Source organism: Stegostoma tigrinum, chromosome 23 (genome assembly GCF_030684315.1).
Source record: "Stegostoma tigrinum isolate sSteTig4 chromosome 23, sSteTig4.hap1, whole genome shotgun sequence".
NCBI classification, from domain to species: Eukaryota; Metazoa; Chordata; class Chondrichthyes; order Orectolobiformes; family Stegostomatidae; genus Stegostoma; species Stegostoma tigrinum.
In genome coordinates, this window is record NC_081376.1 from 20,662,432 (window position 1) to 20,690,165 (window position 27,734).

Here is a 27,734-nt window from a genome sequence, read left to right on the forward strand (position 1 = left end):
ACAGTGCGCTTCACCAGATCAACTATTTCAAAGTGATAAATGTCTGAAAATTTTGCAATTTTTTTCATCCATTTGTTTTGTTTAATGTAAAGTCGAGCAACAAACTAGACATGATGAAATAATTCCGTTCCAAACTTTGTACTGAATCAGTAGACTCTATCTTACAGTATTTGTTGTCAGCACTTACCCTAGTTTTGCTACTTCAAGTACACAATGGCACTGATGCATATTTCTCTTGTCCATCAAATGTTGCGCTGGGAAGTCAATAGCGATTCTCTGCTGTCGCACTGATGTTCAGCCTTGTGTTTCCGTTATTCCTTGACCTCTTTGGAGGAGATAGTTTCCTCCCTTAGTCAATATTATCCAAAAAAAGGTTAGCAAAATTCATTTATGGCACCCAAGAGACCATTCAGCTTCAATGCTGGCTCTCTGAGAAGAAATCAGTTCAATGCTGCCTCTCCATCTGCATAGTCCTGCAAGTTATTTCCCTAAAGTGCCTATCCAGCTTCTTTTTGAAATTATTTATCAGTTTCACTTTCACCACTGTCATTCTGGGTGATTAGAATTTGGTACACTAAAGATAAAATTCTACCTTGCCTCCCCTGTATTTCTTTTCTGAAAACCTTAGATTTGTGTCCTCGTAGTGCTTGGACTTTAGCTAACGGCAACAGCATTAATTTATCTTTATTATAATTTAACACAGCCCTCTTATGACATCGCCTCAATCTCTTCTGCTCAATGGAGAACAACTGCAGCTTCTCCAACCTATCCTTGTAGCCACAATCACTAATCCATCCAACATTTGGGTAAATATCTTCATTGAATCATCCTGCCTTCCACATACGGCTGCTAACTCTCCCTATATAACAGTTGCTACATTCTAAGTAATTAGTTAGGTGTGATACTCTTTAAGTTGTTCCTGGAGATATGCTAAGCACAGATCTGTCTCACATTTAAATTGTGATATGTCATTGCAACCACCAACTGAGAAGAATACAACATTAATTGGGGAAAAAAAGCAAAAAGAAAATGCAGATGTTAGAAATACAGAACATTAATTGGGCACTGAAAACAAAGATGTATAACAATTTTCTTCAACAAAGTGCTTAATATCTGTTTTGGCTATAAAAAAGGACTGTGTCCCACCATGCTGCCACCTTGGCAATCAGGAGGGAGTAGCCGGAGGAATTACTCAACATTGACTCTGGACTACATAGCACCAGGTCAGACATGGACAAGGAAACTTCCAGCTGAGTTAATGATAATAAAATGTGAGGCTGGATGAACACAGCAGGCCCAGCAGCATCTCAGGAGCACAAAAGCTGACGTTTTGGGCCTAGACCCTTCATCAGAGAGGGGGATGGGGTGAGGGTTCTGGAATAAATAGGGAGAGAGGGGGAGGCGGACCGAAGATGGAGAGAAAAGAAGATAGGTGGAGAGGAGAGTATAGGTGTGGAGGTAGGGAGGGGATAGGTCAGTCCAGGGAAGACGGACAGGGCAAGGAGGTGGGATGAGGTTAGGAGGTAGGAGATGGAGGTGCGGCTTGGGGTGAGAGGAAGAACAGGTTAGGGAGGCAGAGACAGGTTGGACTGGTTTTGGGATGCAGTGGGTGGAGGGGAAGAGCTGGGCTGGTTGTGTGGTGCATTGGGGGGAGGGGACGAACTGGGGTGGTTTTGGGATGCGGTGGGGGAAGGGGAGATTTTGAAGCTGATGAAGTCCACATTGATACCATTGGGCTGCAGGGTTCCCAAGCGGAATATGAGTTGCTGTTCCTGCAACCTTCGGGTGGCATCATTGTGGCACTGCAGGAGGCCCATGATGGACATGTCATCTAAAGAATGGGAGGGGGAGTGGAAATGGTTTGCGACTGGGAGGTGCAGTTGTTTATTGCGAACCGAGCGGAGGTGTTCTGCAAAGCGGTCCCCAAGCCTCTGCTTGGTTTCCCCAATGTAGAGGAAGCCACACCGGGTACCGTGGATGCAGTATACCACATTGTCAGATGTGCAGGTGAACCTCTGCTTAATGTGGAAAGTCATCTTGGGGCCTGGGATAGGGGTGAGTGAGGAGGTGTGGGGGCAAGTGTAGCATTTCCTGTGGTTGCAGGGGAAGGTGCCGGGTGTGGTGGGGTTGGAGGGCAGTGTGGAGCGAACAAGGGAGTCACGGAGAGAGTGGTCTCTCCGGAAGGCAGCTAAGGGTGGGGATGGAAAAATGTCTTGGGTGGTGGGGTCGGATTGTAGATGGCGGAAGTGTCGGGGGCAGCTCAATAGTATCAATGTGGACTTCACCAGCTTTAAAATCTCCCCTTCCCCCACCGCATCCCAAAACCAGCCCAGTTCGCCCCCTCCCCCCACTGCACCACACAACCAGCCCAGCTCTTCCCCTCCACCCACTGCATCCCAAAACCAGTCCAACCTGTCTCTGCCTCCCTAACCTGTTCTCCTCTCACCCATCCCTTCCTCCCACCCCAAGCCGCACCTCCATCTCCTACCTACTAACCTCATCCCACCTCCTTGACCTGTCCATCTTCGCTGGACTGACCTATCCCCTCCCTACCTCCCCACCTATACTCTCCTCTCCACCTATCTTCTTTTCTCTCCATCTTCGGTCCGCCTCCCCCTCTCTCCCTATTTATTCCAGAACCCTCACCCCATCCCCCTCTCTGATGAAGGGTCTAGGCCCGAAACGTCAGCTTTTGTGCTCCTGAGATGCTGCTGGGCCTGCTGTGTTCATCCAGCCTCACATTTTATTATCTTGGATTCTCCAGCATCTGCAGTTCCCATTATCACTTCCAGCTGAGTACTGTGTACTAACCCCTCAGCTGACGAATATTCCTCCATGTTGAACCTTGGAGGAAGCTTTGAGGGTGGCAAGGGCACAGAATGTACTTTGGCTGGGGGATTTCAATGCCCACCACTAAGTGACTTGGAGGAGCCACGACTGAGTGAGCTGTTTGAGTCCTAAAGGAAATTGCTGCTAAACTGGATCTGTGATAGGTGGTGAGGGAACCAACAAGAGGGAAATACATGGTTGGTCTCATCCCCATCAATCTGCCTCCTGCAGATGTATAAGTAAGAGTGGCCTCTATCCAGTCCTTAAGGAGACAAAGTCCTGTCTTCATTTTGACAGTATTGCCTGTTGTCTTGTGTGGTATTATCACTGTGCTATATGGGATGGACTTTGAACAGACCTAGCAATTCCATTGGGTATCCATGAGATGTGGTGTACCATTTACAGCGGCAGAATTGTACCTCAGCGTGATCTACAACATTATAGCTGAGTACATCTAACCAATCCACTCTTGTCATGAAGACAGAGATGAAGCCTGGTTTATTGAAAAGTGCAAGAGGGTAGATTAGGAGCAGCATCAGACATATCGAAAAGTGTGTGTCAACCTAGTGAAGCTACAAAACTAGACAATATGGTACCATACAGCATAAGCAACAAGTGACAGCTAAGCAATTCCATGATCAGGTCCAAGCCCTGCAATCCTGTCACATCCAGTTGTGAATGGTGGTGCACAATTAAACAATTCATTGGAGGAGGAGGCTCATAAATATTCTCATTATTAATAATGAGAGGGCCAGCACATCAGTATAAAAGATAAAGCAGAAGCATTCACAACAATCTTGAACTGGAATTGCTGAGTTGATGATGCATCTCGGCCTCCTCCAGTGGTTCCCAGCATCACAGGAGTCTGTCCTCAGCCAATCTGATTCACTTCATTTGATATCAAGAAACATTTGGAGGTACTGGGTATTACGAAGGCTATGAGACCTGACAGCATTCCAGCAATGGCACTGAAGACTTGTGATGCAAAACTTGACACGCTCCTTGCCAAGCTGTTTGAGTACAGTCACAACATTGACTTCTACCCAATAATGTGGAAAATTGCCCAGGTATGTCCTGTACACACACAGCAGGACAAATCCAATTCAACCGATTGTCACTTCATCAGTCTACTCTCGTTCATTGGTAAAGTGACAGAAGGAGTCATTAACTGTGCTGTCAAGCTGCATCTGCTCAGTGATGCTCAGTTTGGGTTCCGCCAGGGCCACTCAGCTCCTGACCTTATTATAGCCTGAGTTCAGACATCTGGACAAGTGCAGGCAATTGAAGGGAGAACTTATCAGAATTAACTGACTTGTGCTGGGTACTGCCCTTTCAGAGGATACATCATTGATATTAAAACCACCTGACGATGTCAGACAAGCTGCCACTGAGACGTCTCAGGCTAACAAAGCTTTGAATAGTTTAGAACAAATCCTTTTGTACTCCCTGTTATTGCATATTAAAAGTTGATTCCATTTTAATTCAGATTGTTAACAATGTGTTTTTTAATAATCCTGCTTGAAATCATCCTGTCAATATGTATTCTACAGTTCTGTTACTATTTCCTGTCAGACTTCTTGCTACCTGCTCAGCTGATCAGACGTGTAAAATATGGAGGACTTCAAACTTTTCACTGATGACAGAGCTTAGCATTAAGAGCAACAATCCAGGAGAGACATCACGAGGCTGGATGTGGGATTGTGCATTCTCTGGGGATTCACAATATATTGTCACAGGTAAGAAGAGTGCCGTACAAAAAAGGAACTAGTTCCATTTTAGCTCTGCCTAGAACTGCTCCAGTATTATCATCAGGTTTACAAAAAGGATGATGACTCACTCCAACTTACAGTGGAATTCATGCAAGTGTTTATGATTGAGAGCTCTTAAAAAGAATCTTCTTGGTTCATTGCTGTAGACCATGATGTCAAAGTGGGTTCTCACAGATTAGTATTATGGAAATATCAGATGGCAGACCACTTTAAAGGAGCGCATAGGATTGAAATAGCACTCAGTTTGTGCCCTGAAGACCTTGCATATCTGCTTTTCAAACCAAGCTTTGCTGAGTGGCTTGAGTTGGAAGGTTGTAAAGTCAAGTCCTGCTCTAAGACTTGAGCCCGTAACCAAAGGTGACAAACCAGATTAGGACTGAGAGATGACCACACTGTTGGAGCTGCTGTCTTTCAGGTGAGACATTAAGGTGAAGCCTGAACTGACCCCAAATGGACACAGGATATTATAACGTATTTTGAGAACAAGCAGCGAAGTTCTTCCAAAGTTCTGTTGAGTATGTGCCTCTTAAATAACATCACTGAAATAGATTGACTGGTCATGGAAAACATTTCTCTTTGTGAGTCTTCCACTGTCAGGAAGTTGACTGCTGTATTTATTGAGACAAACAATGATTACACTTCAAAATACTAGATTGCCTTTAAACCATATTGGAACCCTGTTTAGGATTGTGAAAGATACTATATAAATGCAAATTATGTCTTTTAAAAGTACACTGGCTTGCTCAAACCATTTAGGTAACTGAGCAGTGAGCTCAAGGCCTTTATAAAGTATGTTAACATGATTTTAACCCAGAAGACTAAATTGACAGCTGATGAGTGTTCTTTGCGTACTGGAGAGTAATGTTGTTTTTCTCAATCACAGCCTCTTCAGATAACCTTGCGCGCCTGTGGTGTGTGGAGACAGGTGAAATTAAACGGGAATACAGTGGCCATCAGAAGGCAGTCGTGTGCCTTGCCTTTAATGACAGTGTTCTGGGCTGAAGATTTCCACCCCATCCCACCTCCATCCCTCTCTTTGCCCCATTCCCTTTTCCATTCCAAGCTCTTTTTGAAATTAATTCCCAGCCGAAATTGTTGTTTGGAAGTCTCTGTGAGATCAATCTGAGCTGTTTAATGCTGGAACGTACATACATGCATCTTTGGCAGGTTCAACCATCACATGACTTGTGAGACAGTAATTAATAGCCCAAGGACATGAGTTCTGATGCAAGGTTTTAGTAAAGTCGGTGACAGATGAATGAACTTTTCACCCTGTATCCACTTGAACTCTGAAGAAATGTTCAGCAACACTTAGACCTTTCGCTTCCAAACCTGGATAGTAAGATATATATTGTGAACTTTCTAGTAGCGGGTTGAAGTATCGGTAAGTACAGGTCTATTGTTGGTGGTAACAATATGAGTATTTTTGAAGGTATAAATTAAGGATATCCTGTTTAGTATTAAAGTGTAAGCTCTCTGTTGTTACATCCTTCTATGTAGTAATTTTGATAGAAGAGAAGCTTGTCAACAATTCTAGAATCCCAGTGTGAACAGGTTTGCTTTTACTCCAATTGTAGTGGGAGCCACAATGGAAGCTGTTTGATTTGTAGGAAGCGGGCATATCTGATGCCATCAGCATAATCATCTGACATTTTGCATATTGAGACAATATGGACAATGAGTTTACAAGGCAATCACTGAATGTTCTGATCGTTAACCTGATGTTGAATGAAAACATTAAACCTATAGACAAAGAAGAATTATTTCTACACCTGACTGGATGCTGCTTTCCTTTTTTGAGAGAAAGGAGAAGGGGTATTATAAGACTCCATCGTTAAGCTGCTATGTTTGGAATGCGCTGTGGAGACATGGCAGTGTATAAGTGCAAGTCTTATTTCTGTTTTATCTCTGAATAACTATAGTTTTAAAACTAGGTAACGTTTCAGCACACATACATAAATAAAATACTGAAGATACTGGAATTTTGAAATAAAAACAGAGAATGTTGGAAATACTCCACTAGTCAGATTGCATTTATGGCAGAACAGGTTTAACAGTTTTGCAGCATTTGCAGTGTATGAAATGTGTGTGCAGATTTGATGCCTGTTTTTCCTATATTAAAACAGTGGCCATACCCAAACATCCTTTTGGTGCAAAACACTCTGGAAGGACCCAGGATCAGGAAAAGCATTGAGGAAGTGCACATACGTTATTCAGACTAACTTTTTTTTGGGCACATTTTTCTGGCATTCTGCATTTATGATTAAGGCTGAGGATCTCTTCCCTATCAGTACTGAGTTTTCAATGAGTGGCCTCATTCTACTCTTGTTCTGTGAAAAGGGTGCTGTCTTGAGGTTTCAACAAGTGATGCGATTCCATGTCTGGATGTTACAGACTATGGCAACAAAAATGTATCCACGGCGAGTTGATCAGTTTTATTGTTTCTCTGGAAAACTCAAGAACATGTAGATGGATGGTGTACATCTCAGTAACAAATAGGCAACTGCATGAAGCAATATAAAGAAACTAGTTCTCTGATGCCATTGTAAAATCTTGAATTTTGGTAATTTTTAACCGCTAATACTTCAATAACAAAATATATTAATTCTGAACTTGGGAAGAAGTGGCATATTGTATTCAACAGACTAACCAGGCAAATGAAAGTAACTTCCTCCCTCTTCAATTCACCTCCCCTCTGTACATAGGTTGTTGCATATCCTTGCATAGAAGCTTATTAATTAGTTGCTGGTGCTCTGAATAAGAATTGGGAAAGAAAGGAATCGGAAATGTAAGAGTAAAGGAAAAGCAATTAAGTTACTCTTTTTAGAACAAATCGGCTATGTTCTGTGATCAATGACTAACGTGAGGAAGTAGTGCAGGCAAGGTTTAATCTGGCAGATAGTAAAAACACACGGAGACACAGACATTGTTTGGAAAACAGATATCGATGCAGAAGTAGATCAGCCGTTGCCTCCCAGGCCCTGTGGAAGCAGAAAGGTAGTGTTGTGAGAAAAATCAGGTGCCAAATGGAATGCAGCCGGTAGGATCACTAATGTGTCCTTAATTATTGACCGAGTACACAGCATAGCCGTGCCTTTTCTGAGCTAATTCATGAGCTACAGTACCACTAGGACATCGCATGGCACTGTAAAGGTTTTGAGAGCAATGCCTCCCTTCAATGGCACTTGAATAAATTACAAGTAAAATTATTAAGCTACAGAGATTTTCAGTAAATGTTCTGCATCATGTTCTTGACAAAGAACACTGTTGAATGGAGTTTATTGTAGAACAGCAAAAGGGAAATTACACATCTGGCATTCTCACTACATCAAAAATAAGTGAAAGGAGTTATTCCAATCCTGACACTTAGTGTTTTATAAAATTATGTTACAATTGTTGAAACCCTTTTAAAAACACAGCACTTACTGTTACTTTTCTGCAGCCAGTAAACAGAGATGTGATTGCAGAGGCCGTCAACATGATCACCCAAAGTCAGTAGATCCACTTTCTTTTTACTCAGGATTCCAAAATACTCCCTGGAGAATTGGGTTTCATTTCTTGGCAGCAACAACTGGTTAAGTTAAGAAGAAATCAGTGTTTTCTCTGTATAACTCTTCAGGTTTTTCACATGGTAAATTGGCTACTTACACTTTGTAAATTCTCATTGTCAACATCGCCCCATGGCATTCCACCCTTCCCTACCCCACCTCCTTTTCTCTCTCTAACCACCTTCACCTCTTTCTGCTGCAGTGTTCCATTGAAGCCCAACACAAGCTTGAGGAACAATTCATGTCATATTTAGACACTTTATAACTGTCTCGATTCAACTTTCAGCTAACCTTCAGACCATTAACTCTGGCCTCTTTTGTTTCTATTTGTCAGTGTTAGTGTGTATCTTTGTGATTTTCCTTTCTGGCAAATCTCAGGTGAAGTACAAAAGATTTTAAGAAGACATAGTCCAATAATTGGATAGTTAGATGGTAGTTTCTATTGGCTTTCTTGGTAATGCTTAATTCTATTCTACAGGTATTTAACAATTTTTGTTTCAACAAATCCAATTTGTGGAGCCAAATGAGGTGTTTTATGCTGCAAATAATATGTAATTTAAGATGTGTCTCAAATTCCACCATCGCAATTTTACATTGTGATCTTGTCTGTGCTGATCACCTCTTTCACCAGTGCCAAGCCAGACTTGTCGAACATAAACCACACTCTGCACTTGACTGAGCAACAAACTAAGATGGAATGCATAATGTCATTGGAGAAAGGAATTCCCGACAATGGAAGAGAGAAATAAAAACAGTCACTTTTATAGTAAATGAAATGCAGAGGAAATGTAATTTGCATAGGATGAATGATCGCAAGCACTAAATATTTGTGCACGTATAATTTTGCAAAACTCATGAATAATTAACAAACACAATAGGTAAGTGAAACGCTTTGAGCAGAATTTAGTCATGCATAGAGCAGGTTTGATACTTTATTCGTGCGAAATTTAACTGAACTCAGATGGAGAATGGTTGTGGCAAAATGGCTTTAGTGACTTTGGATCATTCAGGGAGAAAATGAATGTACATAAGCATCTGCTGGAGAGTGGAAATCAGGTAAGACTTTAATCACACATATTTCACCAGCTCTGTCAGAGGTCACACATGAAAAATATTTGCTTAGGCGACATTACTGGAACTGTATCCCTGAAATGATCAGTACCAACAGATGAAGATAGGAGAGTGTTTAGTGGACCCTATAGATACAAGTGAATACTCTATATTTTCCTGGAACCTAGTTTTCCTCGATGATGGAAAGTCTGTGTGAAAGCATGACTGGAATCATTTTGGAGATGTGAGCTGAGATGGTGTTTCAGCGCAGCATTCCAATATAATGCTGCAACTTTTACAGTGAGAATGGAACAAAGCAGGTTTTGTGTTAAATCCACAGCCACTCATGAAGGGATGCATTTCATTTCGGGCCTTAGCCCACTGCCAGAAATGCGCAGGGTGAATTCTGTTTGCTGGTTGTAACCATCAGTTTTAATGGGTAACAAATTTAACTTTTAGTTAATTCAATTGCCAGGTCTATGAGAATATTAATATATTTATTAGTTACTTATTGTCCTTTTCCTTATGAAAAGTGTGTTTGAATACTTGTGCATATCCTGCAGCTGCCCCATCCATGTAAATCCTGGTGTGTTGAAGATATGAGTAGAAACCCCATGAGCCTGCTCAGTCCTTATTCATGGTTTCATTTCAAACTAAAGATGGATTTCAAAGACATTATTTACTTATATTGAGCAATTTAGGCTCCTTGCCAGCTAAGTCAGTACAGTAAATATCACTGGCATTAAAGAAAACCGGATGGCTATGTAAATTTTCCTGCTTCAGAACAATCATTTTTAAAATCCACTTTAAGGGTATATTGCCAATCTTACACTTTTAATAACTTCAGAATTTGAATTTCACAACACAAGAATTAAGAGTAGGAGTTGGCCTCTCAACTCTTGAGCCTGCACTGCATCCATTCTGAAGCTGTCATCCCTTTGTGGACTAACCCAAAATGGGAATATTTTCTCATCATTTATCCTGTTAAGACTTATCAGGATCTTAAATTGTTTCATTAAGATTATTTCTTATTCTTCCAAATTCCAATGAATAAAAGGTTCAACTTCAGCATTTACTCATGAAAAAACCCCTGATTAGCAGTGATCAACCTAACAAACTGACTCTGATTCAAGTAAATCCTTCAGTAAATAAGGAAACCAAAACTTCAAGCAGTTTTCAAGATATGTTCTCACCGGTTCCCTGTACAATTTAGTGAGACATCCCTGTTTTTATACTCCAACCCCCTTAACAAGAAGGGCCAACATTCTATTTGCTTTGCTGATTACTTGCTGTACCAGTATGCTAACTGTGTGATTTAGGCATGAGCTACTCAAATGTAGCAATTCTTCATTTAAATAATATTCTGCCTTTTGTTTCCCTGTCAAAGTTGACCAGCTATTATTTTCCTACAATATTCTCCATCTGTCAATTTTATCCACTCACTTTTTTTGCCATTTGTAGACTCTATATTTTTCTGATAATTTGCTTTCCTACCTATTTTTAAATTGACAGCAAATTTGGCTACAATCTACTCTACCTTCATCCAAGCCATTATATAGATTGTAGATGGTTGAGGTTCCATTCCTAATACTTGTGACACCCCACAAGTTATGACAATATTTTGTCAAACTGAAAATCACACAATGACTCTTTGCATTTTGTTAACCAGTCAGCTATGCTCGCTTACAGATTACCCGGCACCATGAGCTCTTGTGTATTTATCTTTTATGTGATACGTTTCACTGGAGTCCCGAAGGGTGTAAACCTGAAACGTCAATTTTCTTTCTCCCCTGATGCTGCCTGACCTGTTGTGTTCCTCCAACTCCACACAGTATTGTCTATAACCAATGCATTTCTTTAAGACCCCAAGATGAAGGCTATCAGGATCAGGGGACATGTCAGTCTTTCATCTCGTTAGTTTTCATAACACTTTATCCCTTTGTGATAGTGATCATTTTAGATACCTCTGTCCCTTGTGTTCCTTGATTTTCTACTACAAGTTGATGCTTTTCTTGCCTTCTAGTATGAAAACAGATAGAAAAGAAAGTTGCTGAATATCTGTCATTTCCTTATTGGTTGTTATTTGCTCCGTTTGTGCAAGCAGTATTGTCGTTATGGCACATGGACACATCTGGGAACTTTGTGGAACATGTTTCTATTTCTCCATGAAACTATTTTCTGCTTTGGGCTGAGTTTTGGGGAGATGCGAATGTTGCTTTACCTTATGCTTCTGGGCAGTGATGACAGTGTGAATATTCTTCTGGTCAGCAGCCAACATTTTCCGAACTAGACAAATGTTACCCCCTCCCAGTTGATAACAAACTAAATGCTGCCAAAGGAAAAAAAGAATCAGTTAGTCTGTGTCAGAAGCACAATAGAAATAAAACAAGGGATGGGGAGACAATCTGCTTCCAGGAGCTGAGTTGATGATATTTTGTGGACGGGCGGTTAGCTGAAGCAAAGACAGTTTTAGGGGAGATATTAAGTGTCTGTAGGCTGGATGGAGCAGTACTTTCCAAATTCCCCAAGCTTTCCCCCTCCCCACATGGAGTCCAGTGGTTGTTTGCCCTAAAAAGCACCCCCATTGGGGGAGGGGTGAAATCTTACCAGAAAAAGGAGCAGTTTGTGTGGCTAAAATGCCACAGAACTGAGAGAAACCCACAGATTTCCAAGTTTTCCAACCAAAGGGTACTAAGAAGAATGTAACAATCACTTAAAAGAATCTAATAATGATTTTGGATTAAACTTTTCATCTGGACAGTGATCAGTATGTTGAACTTGCTAATACGTGGTGTTGTTGGATTGAAGTAGTATTGATGCATTTAATACAAGGGGCAACCAGCTAAATACATGAGAGTGTAAGGGAGGGATGTGTTGATGAGATTACAGGAAGCAGAAGGAAGGTTATGTGAAACATTATCCATAAATGCAGTATAAATTTGATGGTACTAAAATGAAGCCTACAACAAATGCAACCTGAGGATTTGTCTGAAATCTGAGCAGCAACTCCTAATTTAATATATATAGCATTACTGGAGCCATTCCAGCCCCTTACTCACATTCTTGCTGTCAAACAGCACCACTGCTGTACGGTTCCTGTCCATTATATGGTATGTTACCAGGTCCCCTTCCTTGTTCACAACTGCTGACTGACTGACCATAGCACCCTGCACATCGTGAAATGTAATCTGAACAACCTAAGGAGAGGCAGATACTTGAATATTAAAACCAGCAACAACCTCTCGTGACTACAATCTCCTTTCACTTTACTGAATTTCAACAAATGCAGTGACACAAATCTTATTAGAGGAAGAGAGGTTGACTTGGACAATACAAACCTACACAGGAAAGAAGAGTGTATCCGAGTACATGTACTGTAAATAAATGTATACATTACACTGAGTTTACATGAGTTTGCTACATGAACAAGACAATTGTAAGTCAATACTAAACATGATAGATCTAGCTGTTTGGCTTACCTACAAAACTAAGGTGATAGTTGTGTTCCATCGGCTAGAACACTTGCCCCTCCTGCGGTAGGTTGTGGATCTAAGCCCCATTGCAGAGACTTCAGTGTTAAATATAGGCTGACACTCCAGTTCATTATGAGAGGAATACTGCACTGTTGAGGCTGCAATCTTTCGAATGAGATTTTAAAGCAAGACCTCATCTGTTCTCTTGGTTAGACATAAACACTGCACCGCAATAATTTAAAAAGTGGAATTCTGCTGGTGGTCTAGTCTTAACCAGGATAGTTAAAAACAGATTACCTCGACGTTAACCTCATTGTTGTTTGTGAGAGCTTGCTATATGCAAATTTGCTCTAGAATTTCCAACATTGTGTGATTTATTGGATGTAAGGCATTTTGGATTGCAAATACTTTCTGTCAAAATGAGTTCTTCATTTACTAGACTCATAATTCAGCAGCTGGGACCAATCCAGGGAATATGAGTTCAATCCCAAAATTTGAGATTTTGAATTCAGTTTTAAACATCCTGAAACATTAACAGTGTATCTTTATCATCTTCGACAGAAGATAACACTGAAAATAAATGAAGTGGCCCTGAAATTTTGTAGAAAACAATAGTATAATCCAAATCCATCACACTTAAAAGCAATATCTGTAAGCTCTTAATGTGGTTTCCTGTATGACCTGATTTTTTATTAACCAACTTTAACCATTAACTGAAATGAAAATACATTTTTATTTTTGCTGGGGTCTGGTAACTTGGGTTTATGAAATGTTATGTCAGAGTCAGAAAACTAGGCTGGAGATAAAACCACAAATTCCAGATACACAGCAGACAGGTCAACATTTGAGATGTGATCCAGCTGCTTGCAAAGAAACATTTTAAAGTTCTGGGTTGTTCAGTTTTTAGCTGTTTCCCAGTTTGTTTCAAAAAACCTGAACCTCAGTGTCTGAAATTTGCTTCCTAACTGGCCAATTCCTGTTTGGCCTCAAATTCCTTTCCACTTTTCAAACTCGCTTATTGACCTGAGATTTGAGGTTGGGCAGGGAGTGAGTATGCATGTTTTACTTACTTGTTGGTTGCTTGCCTTCAGACCTAGGATGCTCATGGTTGAGACCCCAATAATTGTGGCCATGACCAGCAAGAGTAAAGCTCCCCATAAGATGCGCAGTCTTGTCCTGGCTTGAGTTCCCAAGGAATCTGCTTGTACCTGCTGTGGGAACTGTGTAAAGAGGAAGGAGTTTAAATGTTGAATATGCAGAATAGGCACAACTTCCACTCAGGTTCAGATGAATCAGGTGGAATTATTTTCTGAATTTGCAGGAATGAAAAGGAAATGGAGTTTCTCCAACCTGTTCAGAACCTCTGACCTATTCAGAAAGAAATTCTTCTTTTGATACTGAACGAACTTGAGTCTCAATCAGAATTAAAACTTGAGAATAATGAGGGCCTAGCCCACTGTAGAGTATTAGCTTCTGCAGTCTTGCTACAGTCCCTCGTGATTGAACATTCAACCTGACCCTTCTTGACATTAAAGTCCATGGGTTCTGAAATAATAAAACTGGCAGTTATGAAAGAAATGAGTCATTGGCACTCAGTAGTTTCTCTCCAACTCAGCCAACCTATGGTGTTGCTGGTCACGAACTGCAGGTTGAACTTGAAGAAAATCTCTCCTTCCCAAACCCCACTGTTACCACACTTCTACAACCAATTTAAGGTAACAGCATATCTGAGAATGTCATTGATACTTAATACTTACAAATGGGAATACACCCTTCAGGGTATTCACAATCCTGCTGCTTCTCTCCATACTTTGAGAATGCTGACTGCAATTTCCCTCTCCTTTCTGGCTCCTGCTGCTGCAGTGGACATCGACACTTTGTTGATGGAGCCGAAACCTGTGTGGCTGAACTCCCTTCCCTTCCCTTTCCCGAGCCTCAGCTTGTTTGAGCCAAGGAATGCAACCTGATGCCAGGTGCGATGGAGCAACAATAAGGAGAGCTCTGAAGAGTGCCAGTATCACAAAACAGGAGCCAGAGAGCAGCAGGTGCCAGAGAGTCTCTGAGATACGAGAGCATGCTCAAGAATGTGAGGGGAGTTCAAGTCTGTTCAGATGGACAATGATACACAGTCACTGATAGCAGTTAGAATAAGTTCATGTGTAAAAGAAGGAGTTTAAATTGAAGGGGAGAGGATGTTTGGTGTATCAGTTGGGAGTTGGAGCATGTTCAGTTATATCTAAGGGGAGCTTTAATATGTTTCCTTGAGTATCTGTATCTGAGGAGTATTGCAACATGTGTCTCCAGGACAGAAGGAATGGAAACAAAACCAAGAAAACTAACAACCTACAAAGCAGTAGGAATGTGAAAAGGAATTGAGGAGGAGGTTGATATCAAGTAACAGAACAAGAGAAAGAAGTTGTGTGTGAGGAGCCAAGACGCAATTTGAGTAAAGGTCAGTTCTATGTCACATTAATTCTGATAACTAATTTCCTCATATTCAGTTTGACACGTCAGAATTCTTAATTTCGCTCTAACCGTTTGGTTTGTCTGGTGATACTGTAGGAATGTTCAGCATTTTGCTCAACATCTGTTGCTCCCTAAACCATTCTTGGACCCTTCTGTATCTTTTACACATTCCAGAAATGTGTCCTTTTATCATATGCTCCATGCATTTAATCTTTCTTGCATTTCAGTTACCTCAGTTATTCCCCTTCAGAGCTGCTTCAAGTATGTATTTAATTTTCTTAAGTTATATCTTTCTGGGAATGGTGGGAACCCTAAAGAATTCAAATTGTGTTATTGGTATTAAAAACATGAAATGAATTGGGGTACAGGGTGGGCAACAATATTCTCAAATCATGCAACATAGAAGCCATTTATGTCTGTGCTAGTTCCTTGAAAGCAATCCAGTCAGTCCTACTCTGTTGCTCTTTCTCAGTGGCCCTACAAATCTTTCCTTCTCATGTACAAGTGTGTTTTCTTTTTAATTAGCTTTGTTAGTATGATTTTCACAGAGGAAGTCATGGACTCAGTTTTTAAAACACAGATATAATTTCCAGGCAAAAATAAAGAAATGATAAGGATGTTAAACATTACAATTAAAGCTAAAATACTAATGAAGGAAAGGAACCCAGCATATGTGAACTGCACTGTATATTTACTCCTACACTGCAACAGTGGCTGCCCTTCAAAAGTGCTCCACCGGCTGTCCTGAGGATAGTGTAAGATACAAGTTATTTTTCTGTGACTTCATAAAATCAATTTAGTATCCAGGCTTTCTCTAAGCTTTTCTTTTTAAGTTGCAAGAATTCTAAAGCTCTTCTAGCTGACCTCCCAATTTTGTGCCTTCCATATGCTTAATGCTGTTTAAAACTCTGTTGCTTCTATCCTCATCCTCATGTTTAAATCCCTTCATGGCATTATACTTCTGTAGCCTCCCCAAGCCTTACAATTCATCCCTTCCACCCCTCTGCCCATTCCTATAATACTGAAATTCTGTGTTTTTGACCCTGCAAATGATCCTTTAGCAGTCATACCTCCTGTAATCAATGTCTGTGCTCGACAATTCTCTCCAAAAGTCTTTTGGTTAGCCTTTGTTAATGTCCTCCTTAAAACCCACCTCTGACCAAACCAATGGTCATCACTCTGTTTGTGCCTCAGTATTCACTTTCGTACGATTGTAACTCTATAAATGCGTTTGAATTTTGTCCTACTAAAAATGCAATTATATGTAAATTGTTGTTGATGTGATCTGTTATTGGTGTGACTAAAGTAATTGGCTTCAAAATGTTGGCCAGAAAATGGAGAGTCATGCAGATTGAAATTCCTTGCAGTAAGGTGTGCTTGAAGCACCAGGGGATGATATGTTTGGCTTGGCTTTGCTGCTGGTGTAGTGACATAGCCTGCCAACAGTTCATTGATCAGAACCATGCAACAGACAAAAAAGAACATCTGGCACTTGGCAACAGCTACCCATTATGATGTTGGCACCTTTGGATTGGGCAGCACGTCAGTGGAGAGGAAATTGAATGTGTGACAAAAAGACAATTTCTTCAGCAATCTCCAGTTATTAAAAAGGGGGATGATGGCAGCTAGAGATCACAGGTCACACGGGATGAAATAGAGAATAACACCAAGCATAAGAGTGAAAAAGAGGAAGCAAATGAGGAACATGATGAACTGAAACTTCATGAGCCATTGGAGGCATGAGTGAGGCAGTTGAGGTGGGGAAGTTGCAGAAAATGAAATTTGGTTTGAGATCCTGCCCCTTACAACCTTTCCAGAGATGGGTTCACAAGTTAGGTCTAATGAGAAGCTATTTGTGGGACTTAAAATAGCAAATAAAGTCATTTTAAGGATGCAATGGTTCTTTCTCAACCACATAAGGGTATGTGTTGTGCCTGCAAATCAGCAGGCTGGAAAAGACAACAGCAAAGCAGGAAATCATTGAATTTGATGTGATATCAGCACTTTAAAGGGCGGAAACCAGCAAACCACATTCAGAGGCTTGTGCTGTACTTAGTGTCAAATTATTTAAGTCCTTTGGAACAAATTTTCTCAACACCTGAGATATTGTACAATGCCATTGGCTCCACATGTATATGTGTGATTATGGCTAGACCATTGAGGAGAAAGTGCAGCATCCTCCGGACCAGCAGCACAGTGATTGGACAACAACCCAGGAGGAGCAATAGCTGCAGCATTCTTCAGTCAGTTACAACTGGACAAATTATGGATGGCCACAGGAACCTTGATCTATAAGCCAAGTCAAAACAGAATACAGTGGATTCTGGACATCTAAAATGCAATCAGATATTTGTTTGGGTCCAAACAATTCCTAATCTACATCAGTTAGTTGGATGTGTATGTTAAATATGATGTTTGCAAGTTCGCAGATAATACACATCGGGGAGTGTGAGCTGAGAGGAGGATGCAAAGATAGTTCAAGATTTGGAGCGGATAAGTGATGGGCAGAAATTTGGTAGATTATAATGCAGGAAAATGTTGTTAGCCCATTTGTAGGAAAAACTGAAATACAGTTTATTTCTTAAATGGTAAGGTTGGAGAGTGTTGTTGGAGTGTTTCAAAAAGATTTAGGTGTCTTCATTTATGAATCATAAGTAGACCAAGCAATGAAGCGGACAAATAGTACATAGAGCTTTCATAAAGCCAGATTTGGAGTCTTGTATGCAGCTTTGGTTTCCTCACCTATGGATGGATATGCTTACCCCAGAGGAAATGCAATAAAAGTTCACCAAACTAATTCCTGGGACAGAGGTGTTGTCCTATAAGGTAAGGTGAAATAGAATAAGGCTATAATTGCTGGCATCTAGAAGATTGAGTGGTGATCTGATTCAAATACACAACATTCTTAAGGGGCTTGACAGGGTAGATAATTGTAGGGAGAATGTTTCTGTTGGCTGCAGGGTCAAAAACCGAGGGACATGGTCTCAGATTAAGGGGCAGACCACTTAGAACTGAGGAAGAATTTCTTCACTCAAAGGGTGATGAATTCTTAGAATGATTTGACCCAGAGGGTAATATCAAGGCTCAGTCATTGACTGTGTTCAAAAATGTGATTGATACGTTCTACACAAGAAAAACTTAACTGAATATGGGAATAGTGCAAGAAGATGGTGTTGAAGTAGAAGGTCAGCCATAATCTCATTACATTAAAGGAATGGATTCAAGGAGCTGAATGGTCTACAGGTGGTCCTATTCATGTCCTTTTGTAACCCAGATAAAGACAAACAATTCATCCAAAGACTAAGGTAAAAACTCTGGGCTTTCAACATATCAGATATCAATCTATATCAAAAATTAAGTCAAAAAGAACAAATTGCAATACACTGCACTCACACTATTTATTCTTAAAGAAATAGACTGTATCTCTTCAGTGTTTTGATACAGCTCCTGTTATTATTCCAAGGTCAACAGTATTTAATGCTGGCAAAAGTCTATGTGGATGTGGACTACAATAACAATATGTCATTGATAATGTTGTATTAACACATTATGAAAGACAGCCAGAGTCAACTGTCACTTCTACAATCCAAAATGTTTCATTTAAAGTGTAATCCACCCCTGAAAGTAACAATACTACAGCATTACAACTGAACAGCAGTAATACTTTTCTTATAAAATGTATTAAAAAGCATCCTTTTAGATACATAAACACCAGAAGAATTGCATCCTACAAGATGGCATTACGTACAGACATGATCTTCCACCCCAATGTGCCATATTACAGATAAGTGCATCTGGTTTGTCACTGAAACACATTTTTGTTCCAGCCTTATTCAGAAGAAGAAATAACATGATTGTTATAGACTGCTATTTAAAATAAACTTTATACAAAAACACTTAACAATCATTGCGCCAAGGTATTCATGATATTACAGTGATTGTACTGTATAGAGGATAAGAATACAGTAAAAGCCATGCATAAAATGAGCACAATGTCATGACTTTTGTCAATCAAGTGCTGAAAGCAGGTCAGCTACACTGCCCACGTAGTAGCTGGGAACCAGCTTGTGGTGGTCAGGGGAGTCGCTTTCCAGATATGCCATTGCCTCTTCTAGTTTGGAAATGCCAGTTAGAGTTAGGATGGTGCGGAGGCCACAATTGTACCCCATGACGATGTCAGTGTCCAGCCTGTCTCCCACCATTACTGTCCTGCTTGGATCAATGCCATGCTCTTTCACCATACAATCAAACATGAAAGCATTGGGTTTGCCGATGACATGAGCAGTGCGATTTGTTGCTGCTTCAACTGCCTTCACCAAGCAGCCTGTGCCTGTGAAGATACAAAAGGAGGGAACAGGATTAGTGTCAAGGTATCCTAATCATGTATCTCACCAGTCCATGGTTAATAGGAAAATGCCGGAAACATTGGAGCTGATGTTAGCAGTATTAATACAAAGTTGCTGGGACATTTAGATAGAAAAACAAACTGTTCCCCCAGTCCCACCCATGAACTGATTTGAACAAAACTTTAATATATGGAAAAGGCTCAGCAAATTAATATTTCCAACATAATTGTTCTTTTGTGTTAATATAAGCATTTTGCGCTGTAGGATACTTAAGGAGGTCCTGCTCTGTTCATTTTACTTATTCCTCCATGGCTGTTTTCTGATACAAATACAGTACTTTATGAGCATATGGGAAAGATGCACACTGCACTAGCTTCTCCTCAGGCATCAGAACTAAATTATTTAGAAGTGACTTGATCAAGGGTACAGGTACAGTTAAAGTTTGTGAATGGATCGAAGAGGAACTTTCCAGATTATTTTTCTGTTATAAGTCTGAGTTCTATATTTTGCTTCTTCCGAGAAACTAAATAGCGGCAGGGTTGGGGATAAGAAATGCCTTATAATTTATGTTACAGCCATGAGTTTAGGGCACTCTTGAAGAAGAGCGGGTCCTTTCCTGTCTGTTAATTTCACAGTATATCAATCTACAGTCCCAAACTCTACTAACAATAGAAACTTCAGGACAATAAACATAGTGAGCAAGTGCTGACAGGAACCCTCAGCCAAATATCATGCAAACACGGGCCAATTGCAGTTGGATTTCAGTTGACAGTACTGAGAAGAGTCCTGTTGAAAAACAGTAAAGTAACGCGCTCGCCGCATTTTAATGTCATACTACAGGCATTCAGATGCTGTTGAAACTGGCGAAGCCATTTCATCGTATTGAAATGAGGTCAATTGATTCAATAATACAATTTTCACCAGCTAACTAATCGAAACATATAATTTTCCGAACTAATTTGTCACTGTTTCAGAATGAGGATTAGAACCAATAAATTACAGGCTCCGCTGAAAGTTAATTTCCAAAACATCACTAAGTAATTCGTGCAACAACAGCTTTTTGACTTGTTCACTTCCTGAAATTAAGTCGCCTTGCGCAATCCTACATTGGCAACATGATCTCCACCTCGGACCCTGTCGATTCTTACCCGGGACCCCACCTCCCTCCAATGGGAGCAGGGTGTCTGCATTTGTGGCAAGGAAGATACAGGAGGGATCCCGCAGGTAGCGGGCGGCCCGGCACAGCTTCATGTAAGTGAAATGCTCATCGAAGCCGATCAGCACGGCGCCCACAGCTGGGTCGAGGGGTTCGGCCGCCCAAGCCTGCATGGGCCCGGGCCCAGGGGTGAGCTCTGGACCAGGGCTGGAGCCCGAACAGACGATGCCTTGTGCCCCCAGCTCCCCACGGAGGGCCGCGCCGCCGATCAGGTAGACGGAGCCTCGCAGCTTGGCTTCCTGCCGTAAATAGAGTGCGGCGCAGGGCGCGGTGCCGTAGACCTGTTCAGGGCGAGCCTGGAAGCCCAGACCCTGCAGCTTCTCCCCATACATCTGCCTGCTCTTGGTGCTATTGTTGGTCAGGAAGAAGACCCGCTTCCCCCGCTCTTGCAGCCGGTTAATTAATTGCACGGCCCCGGGAATCGGGGTGTCTCCTTTCCACAGCACCCCATCGCAGTCAAACAACAGCGTATCGACCGAGGCCAGGAACTGTGGGCATAGAGCCCCATACAAGTGAATGCAGCTAGCGGCCATGATCAAGATGGGAAGGTCGCCTGGAGAGGAACCAGCGAAGATGCCACTCGGGTCCCGCCCCTGCAGCTATGACCACGCCCAGACCCGATTAGCCACGCCCGCTGTCACCACAACCACGCCCCCGAAATATCAAATCCCGTCCCCAGACACAAGGACCGCGCTCCCTGGGGGAGCATGTCCCCGCCCCATCCCACTTCGACCACGTCCCCAGCCGGACAAACCCACGCCCCCACATCCGACAGACACCACGCCCAGACTGCGCCGACCGCGTCCCCGCCACTCAGACGCCAAGGCCGCGCCCCAACCTGCCCGTTCCCCACCATCACCCCATCGCGCCTCGCCAGGCTTCCGTTCCGCACCCGTCGTACCCCGTCCCCGCACTGCCAGCTCGGCTGTTTCCCCCCCCCCCGCTCAGTACCATTCCGCCACCCATTCTTCCTGATTCACACACACACCCCGCCGGAAACTACATGCAAAATAGAAGTAAAGTATTTGTGTGTGCTGGGGATCTGAAATAAAGATAGAGTGCTGGAGAAACCTAAGAACAGTCACGTCGGATTCAACGTTAACTTTGCTTCTCACTCCACAGGTGTTGCCAGACCCGCAGACTTTGTCCAGCACTTTTACTTTATCCTTAATTTTTAAACCGCGCCCCCCGCCAGCATCTCGATTCTGTCGCAAGAGAAATAATTCTCTCAGCAAGTTCGCTGTCAAGCCCCTTCAGAATTTTAAGCGTTTTAGTACTTTTCATTCTTTTGAGCTCCAATGAATATAGGCCAACCTGCCTTTCCCAAATTTTGTTTTACCACAATCACTGATAGTTTCATAGTTACTAAGATCAGCCGTCTGTAATAATTAGTACAAAGACCAAAGACTGCAGCTATCATATTCAAATTGAATAAGAAACTCCAGAGAAACAGACTCTGGCATCTGTCATGTGTTTAAAAGAAAGTAGACGAACAGGTGAACGATTTGTTAGAGATAGTAAGAACTACAGATGCTTTCTCCAAAGATGGTGCCAGACCCCGAACTTCATCCTGTGTTTGTTTTTTCTGGATCCCATTCTCAGCTAGTTGAGCCGGGGAGGGTTTACAGAGGGGGGAGTCCCAACTGGACTCTTCCCTGGCCCTTCCCCCCGCCCCCCGCCCCCGCCAGGTCTTGGGGCGTTGTTTGTTCCACTCATCACCGCAGTTCCATCTCGCTGGTACTGCCAGTCCTGGGGAAGGCTCAACGAATCTGAAACGTTAACTCTGATTTTTCTTCACGGATGCTGCCTGACCTGCTGAGCTTTTTCTGCAACTGTTTTAGTCGCCAGTGCTGTACAGCCCCAGCCCGAAACCTCCACATCAATCTTGGCAGTAGGCACCCCCACAGAGTTGGTCTCCATGATGCAGGTATTAATCCCAGGGTAATTGTTTATAACACCAAACTACAGTCCGCTAACGTTGCATTTTCAGCACACTCCACTACCGTAGTGGGATTTGCCCCAGCTTCACTGGGCAGGAAAAAAAACACTGAACAGCCAATTACATAATAAAATCTCATTGATAACTAAGAATTTCAATTGAATAGATCACATACAAAACAAACACAAGAGCTCGGAGACAGTAGGAACTACAGATGCTGGAGAAACTGAAATAACAAGGTGTAGGGCTGGATGAACACAGCAAACCAAGCAGGAAGGCTGACGTTTCGGGCCTAGACCCTTCTTCAGAAAAATTACAAGAGCTCAGCCTAGAAGACTCCATTTCCATTTACTCTCTATTTAATTTTAAATCAAGTTGAAATTGTTGAAGAGATAAACTACATTTCCCAGCGTGCCCTGCTCTGCGCAGCCGCATTGACACGTGTCCTCTCCACGGCTGGCTCCACCTTTGGCGGCAGGTCGTAAACCGCCATTTTGTGGTCCTTGCGACAAGGGAGAGGAAGTCCTGATGAATTCCGAGAATACGGCAGAGAGGCAGTCTGTGGTGGCCCCGAGTGGCGTTGGGGAGGAAGGTAACGTGACATCCTGGCTCAGGCTCCAGGACAGGCCCTGACCTTGGCTTCAGCGTTTCCCTGGGTCACCCGAGGTGGTCAGGCCTTAGTGAAGGGCCAGGGTTAGTCAGGCAAGGCCGGAGGTTAAAGGGTGGTCTGTTAAAGAGGGAACCTCTACGTCCCATTACCCAGCGTCTCTCAGTAGCACACCCTGAGCGTCTCCATCAAGTCCTTATGCCTTCTTCCTAACCACCTACCTGTCCTTTTTATGCCCAGCTTGCCTCTCGCAATCTGTGTCCCATGTCTACTCCCCCTTGTACTTTCAATCATCCCCTGACTGCACTGACATGATAAAGTCAGTTTACAAATCCTGAAATGTGGGCCATTGGCCTTTTAATTTACAGTTGAAATTCCAGTTGCAGTACTTCACACTTGTACCTTTAGAGGCATGTTATTATTTGCACATTTCAGCTCACCAAACTTTGTTGTAAATGTTCTATCTCTATAATCAGTTCTGAGGATGGGTCACCAGCCCCTAAATATTAACTGATTTCTCTTCACAGATGCTGCCAGACTGAGCTTTTCCGGCAATTTCTGGTTTTGGTTCTGATTTACACTATCTGCAGTTCTTTTGGTTTTTATTTATTTATGTTCTATCTCTGTTCTCCTCCCTTCACTCTGTACCATCTCCTAGGTTTATTGAGTGTTTAAGACTGGTTGCAATCACAGTGGCCACAATCAGCCAGATGTGGATGATGGCATATGATTGTTAGTGAATTGAAGGCAGAAAACTTCTCAGATCAGATCTACACTATCAACAGTTTCTGCTTACACATTTACAGATTCACTATATGATAGTAAAAGAGGAGAAGAATTAGTTATAATGCATCTGTGTGGTATTCCTGCCTACAAACTAACTTTTCCTGTCCTGTCAGTTTTTATATTAAAAATGCTAGTACACGTGTGTATAATAGGGACCATCACACTGCTGGAGTTACTGTATTTTGGATGAGATGTTACACCATGGCTCCATGTTTGGATGAATGTGTAAGTGCCCATTAGCACAAATAATACTGAAGATGTATGTTCCAGTTGTATCTGTATAGCTACAACACTGGCATCTATCCAACAATGTGGAAAATTGACCAGGTGTGTCTTTTACATGAAAATATAGGACAAATCCAACCTGGACGGCTCTATTGGCACAGTGATCATGTCCCTATTACTAGATCAGGAGGCCTGGGTTCAAGTCGTGCCTTCAGTGGTGTGTAATAATGTCTCTGAACCGGTTGATTAGAAAATATCGACAAAGCCAACCTGACAACTTCGTACTCCCATCAGCGAAGGGATCATCAATAGTGCTATGAAGCATTTGTCTCGCAATGACCTGCACACATGCTTGGTTTGGGTTTCATCAAGGGCACTCGGCCCCTTACTTTATTATAGCCTTGATTCAAACACTAAAGAGCTGAAATCCAGAGGGTAGGTGAGACACACTGCTCTTCACGTCAAAGCTGTATTTGACAATGTAGCAACAGGCACCCCACTAAAACTCAAGTAAATGGGAATTGAGAGGAAACCTCTGGAGTCATACCTGGCACAAAGGAAGATGTTTGCGGTTGTTGTAGGTCAGCCGTCTCAACTCCAGGACAACATAGGAATTCTGCGGGCTGGATATTTTTGAATCACCCTGTTCAGAGATGTTGTCACACACTTCGTACTCCCATCAGCGAAGGGATCATCAATAGTGCTATGAAGCATTTGTCTCGCAATGACCTGCACACATGATTTGAACCTGTGTCTCCTGGCTCAGACATAGGAATAGTACCACTGCCGCAAGAGCCCTAGATCCACTTGCCTTCGGCAATGACCGTCATAAAGTTGGAAGTTGAGACTTTTGCTGCTGATTCCTAAATGCTCAGCAACATTTGTGGTTGTTATGTACAAATGCAGCAAGATCTGAACAATATCTAGGTTCGAGCTGACCTGTAACTTTGATGACACAAATGTGCCAGGCCATAATCATCTCCATTAAGAGAGAATCTAACCATTACCCTTTCATATTGAATGATATTACTAAAATTGAATCCTCCATTATCAGCATCATTAATTAAAGGCTGATATGGACCAGGGATATAAATGATATGGCAACAAGAGCCCTCACAGGTTCAAAATGAGGCAGCTAGTAACTAACCAGCTGAAGCCCCAATAGTTTTGTCCACCATCTGCAAGGCAAAAGTCAGCAGTGTGATGGAGTACTCTCTGATACAAGTCGCGATAAGTGGCAGCTTGTAAACCTTTCACTGCACTGATGTGAGTACATGTGACAATGAAGCTAATTCAATTCAATTCAATTCAACTCAAAACATCCCTGGATGAATATGCACCAATAGCACTTAAAACGTGACACCATCCAGGACAAAGCAGCCTGCTTGACTGGTGCCACAATCTCTCCTCCACAAATGCTCATTAGCAGTAGTGCGCATTTGCCAAGTGAGCGATGGCTGTGGACAAAAGGATTCTTTTTAGCTTTGCAAATGGTGAAAATGCAGTGGATCCAGCAGGTGGAAAGGGAGACTTTATAAATATCTTGTGTAAATTTCAAACCTGAAGACACAACTCCTGGGCCCCCATTTGCAGCAAATGACTTGACAGCTCATAGAATAGAATAGAATCAAGCTATAGGCTTCTGCCCAAGGACAGGCCTTGGGGGCTGTCTGTCATTTTTATTGGGGGCACTGGACATGGGGTGCAAGCGTGGATGCCATTTTTGTAAGGGGTAGTGTTTGGAAAGACTGGTAAGAGTTGCTGTCCATTGTTCAGAATGGAGACAACTTGTACATCAAGTTGCATTAGCCTTTCATATTCCATGTCTTATTGATGAAGCTGAGCAGCAGCAGATGAGGAAAGGAAAGGAAGCAAATCTTAATATCCAGATCCCATTACCTCATGAGACAACCTACCCTATGTGTCCAAAAATCTGGTCAGTCACATGAAGACCCAGGGCAGTTTCTCACAATCTGATTAGACGTCACTATTGAATCAAAGAACTGCCAATCACATTGAGGGGCAATATTTAGCTGAGAGAATGTATGTGGTTCACTGAGCCAGGAGGAGACGGTATTGTGAATTTCTAAAATAAAACACTGGCTCACCGGCTAGCATTGCTGCCTCTCTGCACCAGGGACCCGGGTTAAATTTCCCCTTTGGGTGACTGTGTGGAGGTTTGCACATTCTGTCCGTGTTTGCGTCGGTTACTTTGGGTGCTCTGGTTTCTCCTCCCACAGTCCAAAGATGTGCGGGTAAGGTGGATTAACCATGGGAATTGCAAGGTTACAGGGATATGGCTTGGGGATTAGTTTGGGTGTGGATTCAAAGGGCTGAATGTCCTGATTTCACACTGTAGCAATTCTATGTTTCTGTGACACAATCTACAAGATGCACTGCAGAAATTCACCAAGTCTCTTTAGAAAGCACTGTCACTATCATGAAGGACAAGGCCATCAGATATTTGGGAACATCATCAGCAGGTTTTCCTCTAAGCCATGCACTTTCCTATTGCTGTACCTTCAGCGTCATTGGGTCAAAATCCGGGAACTCCTTTTCTAAAAGCTTTGTTGCTCTGCCTACACCAAGTAGACTGTTGCTGTTTAAGAAAAGGGCAGATAGGGATGCACAATAAATACTGGTCTGGCCAGCAATGGCCACTTCACACAAATGAAATTAAAAAAAACCTATAAAGAACAGTTGAGTGATCCCAGGCATCCTGGTGATTATTTGATGAATATTTCAAAAACATTATCTGGTCCTTATCACTGCTTTTTATGGGAGTTTGAGTGTAAATTGGTTGGTATGTTACAACAGTTCTACATTTCGTAAAGTAATTCTCTGGCAGTAAAGTGCTTTGAACATCCAGAAAAGCTTGTTATAAAGTCAAGTCTGTGTTTAAATAAAAACTGCCGAAATACTTGTTATTCTATAACTATATTGTGCTCCCAGCAGTGGAGCTAGAGAACCTTAGTCAAACTTCTGCTCCTTAAACATCGCAGATGCCCAACATTTTAATATTTAATCACATTCACTGCAAATCGAACAAAAATAATATATCAATAATCGCTTGGTAGTACAAAGCTTAAGAATTTCTATAAATGTTGCAATTGGTTAAAGCATTTCACTGTGAGTGGATTAGGATAATTCACAATAATTACTAAAGTCAAGGGAAAATGTATCAGAGGAGAGTTCTGATTGGTTGGCTACTGGACTGTGATTGCTAGGGATTTGCCGTGGAAAATGCGCCAGATAATAATGGCTGACAGTTAACTGTCAAACTTTGTTTAAATTGTTACCCAGACAGATTGACTTGGCTTGGTCCAGCATTGCTACTGAAAAGTGAAGCAGAGGATGGCTATCACCTATTTTGTTGTGTTGAAATAAGTACAGGGTGTACATGTTCTCTTTGCAAAGTATATGCAAAATGCCACAATTAATTGGCACATTATCCATTGCAATGCCTCTACCAATAAGTAG

The 27,734-nt window shown here is 42.0% G+C and overlaps 4 protein-coding genes across 11 annotated transcripts in view; 2 read left to right on the top strand and 2 right to left on the bottom strand.

Moving 5' to 3' along the window:
- Positions 1-6,612, top strand: part of mlst8 (MTOR associated protein, LST8 homolog (S. cerevisiae)) — a 32,057-nt gene extending 25,445 nt beyond the window's left edge. For all 7 annotated transcript variants that reach the window (XM_048552148.1, XM_048552145.2, XM_048552142.2 and 4 more), the window contains 2 exons: positions 4,402-4,565; positions 5,482-6,612. In XM_048552148.1, coding sequence (XP_048408105.1) covers positions 4,402-4,565; positions 5,482-5,600 — 283 coding nt within the window. In that variant the 3' untranslated portion in view covers positions 5,601-6,612. The remainder of the gene's footprint in view (positions 1-4,401; positions 4,566-5,481) is intronic.
- Positions 6,613-7,018: 406 nt separating this feature from the next.
- On the bottom strand, positions 7,019-16,084 carry bricd5 (BRICHOS domain containing 5). Its single transcript, XM_048552150.2, has 7 exons — positions 16,000-16,084; positions 14,427-14,728; positions 13,740-13,889; positions 12,256-12,393; positions 11,418-11,525; positions 8,025-8,169; positions 7,019-7,579 (listed from the first exon to the last, which is right to left on the bottom strand). Exons 1-7 carry the CDS (start codon positions 16,082-16,084, stop codon positions 7,485-7,487), a joined length of 1,023 nt encoding a protein of 340 aa, XP_048408107.2. The 3' UTR covers positions 7,019-7,484.
- Positions 16,085-18,514: 2,430 nt separating this feature from the next.
- Positions 18,515-21,438, bottom strand: pgp (phosphoglycolate phosphatase). The gene is made up of 2 exons (XM_048552250.2): positions 20,630-21,438; positions 18,515-19,465 (listed from the first exon to the last, which is right to left on the bottom strand). Exons 1-2 carry the CDS (start codon positions 21,228-21,230, stop codon positions 19,143-19,145), a joined length of 924 nt encoding a protein of 307 aa, XP_048408207.1. The 5' UTR covers positions 21,231-21,438; the 3' UTR covers positions 18,515-19,142.
- A 1,659-nt stretch (positions 21,439-23,097) lies between these two features.
- The window catches only part of e4f1 (E4F transcription factor 1), a 29,692-nt gene continuing 25,055 nt past the window's right edge, over positions 23,098-27,734 (top strand). Inside the window, exon 1 of one of the 2 annotated variants that reach the window (XM_048552234.2) lies at positions 23,098-23,228. In XM_048552234.2, the coding sequence (XP_048408191.1) occupies positions 23,165-23,228 (64 nt within the window). In that variant the 5' untranslated portion in view covers positions 23,098-23,164. The remainder of the gene's footprint in view (positions 23,229-27,734) is intronic. The other variant, XM_059653978.1, reaches the window with a different exon arrangement.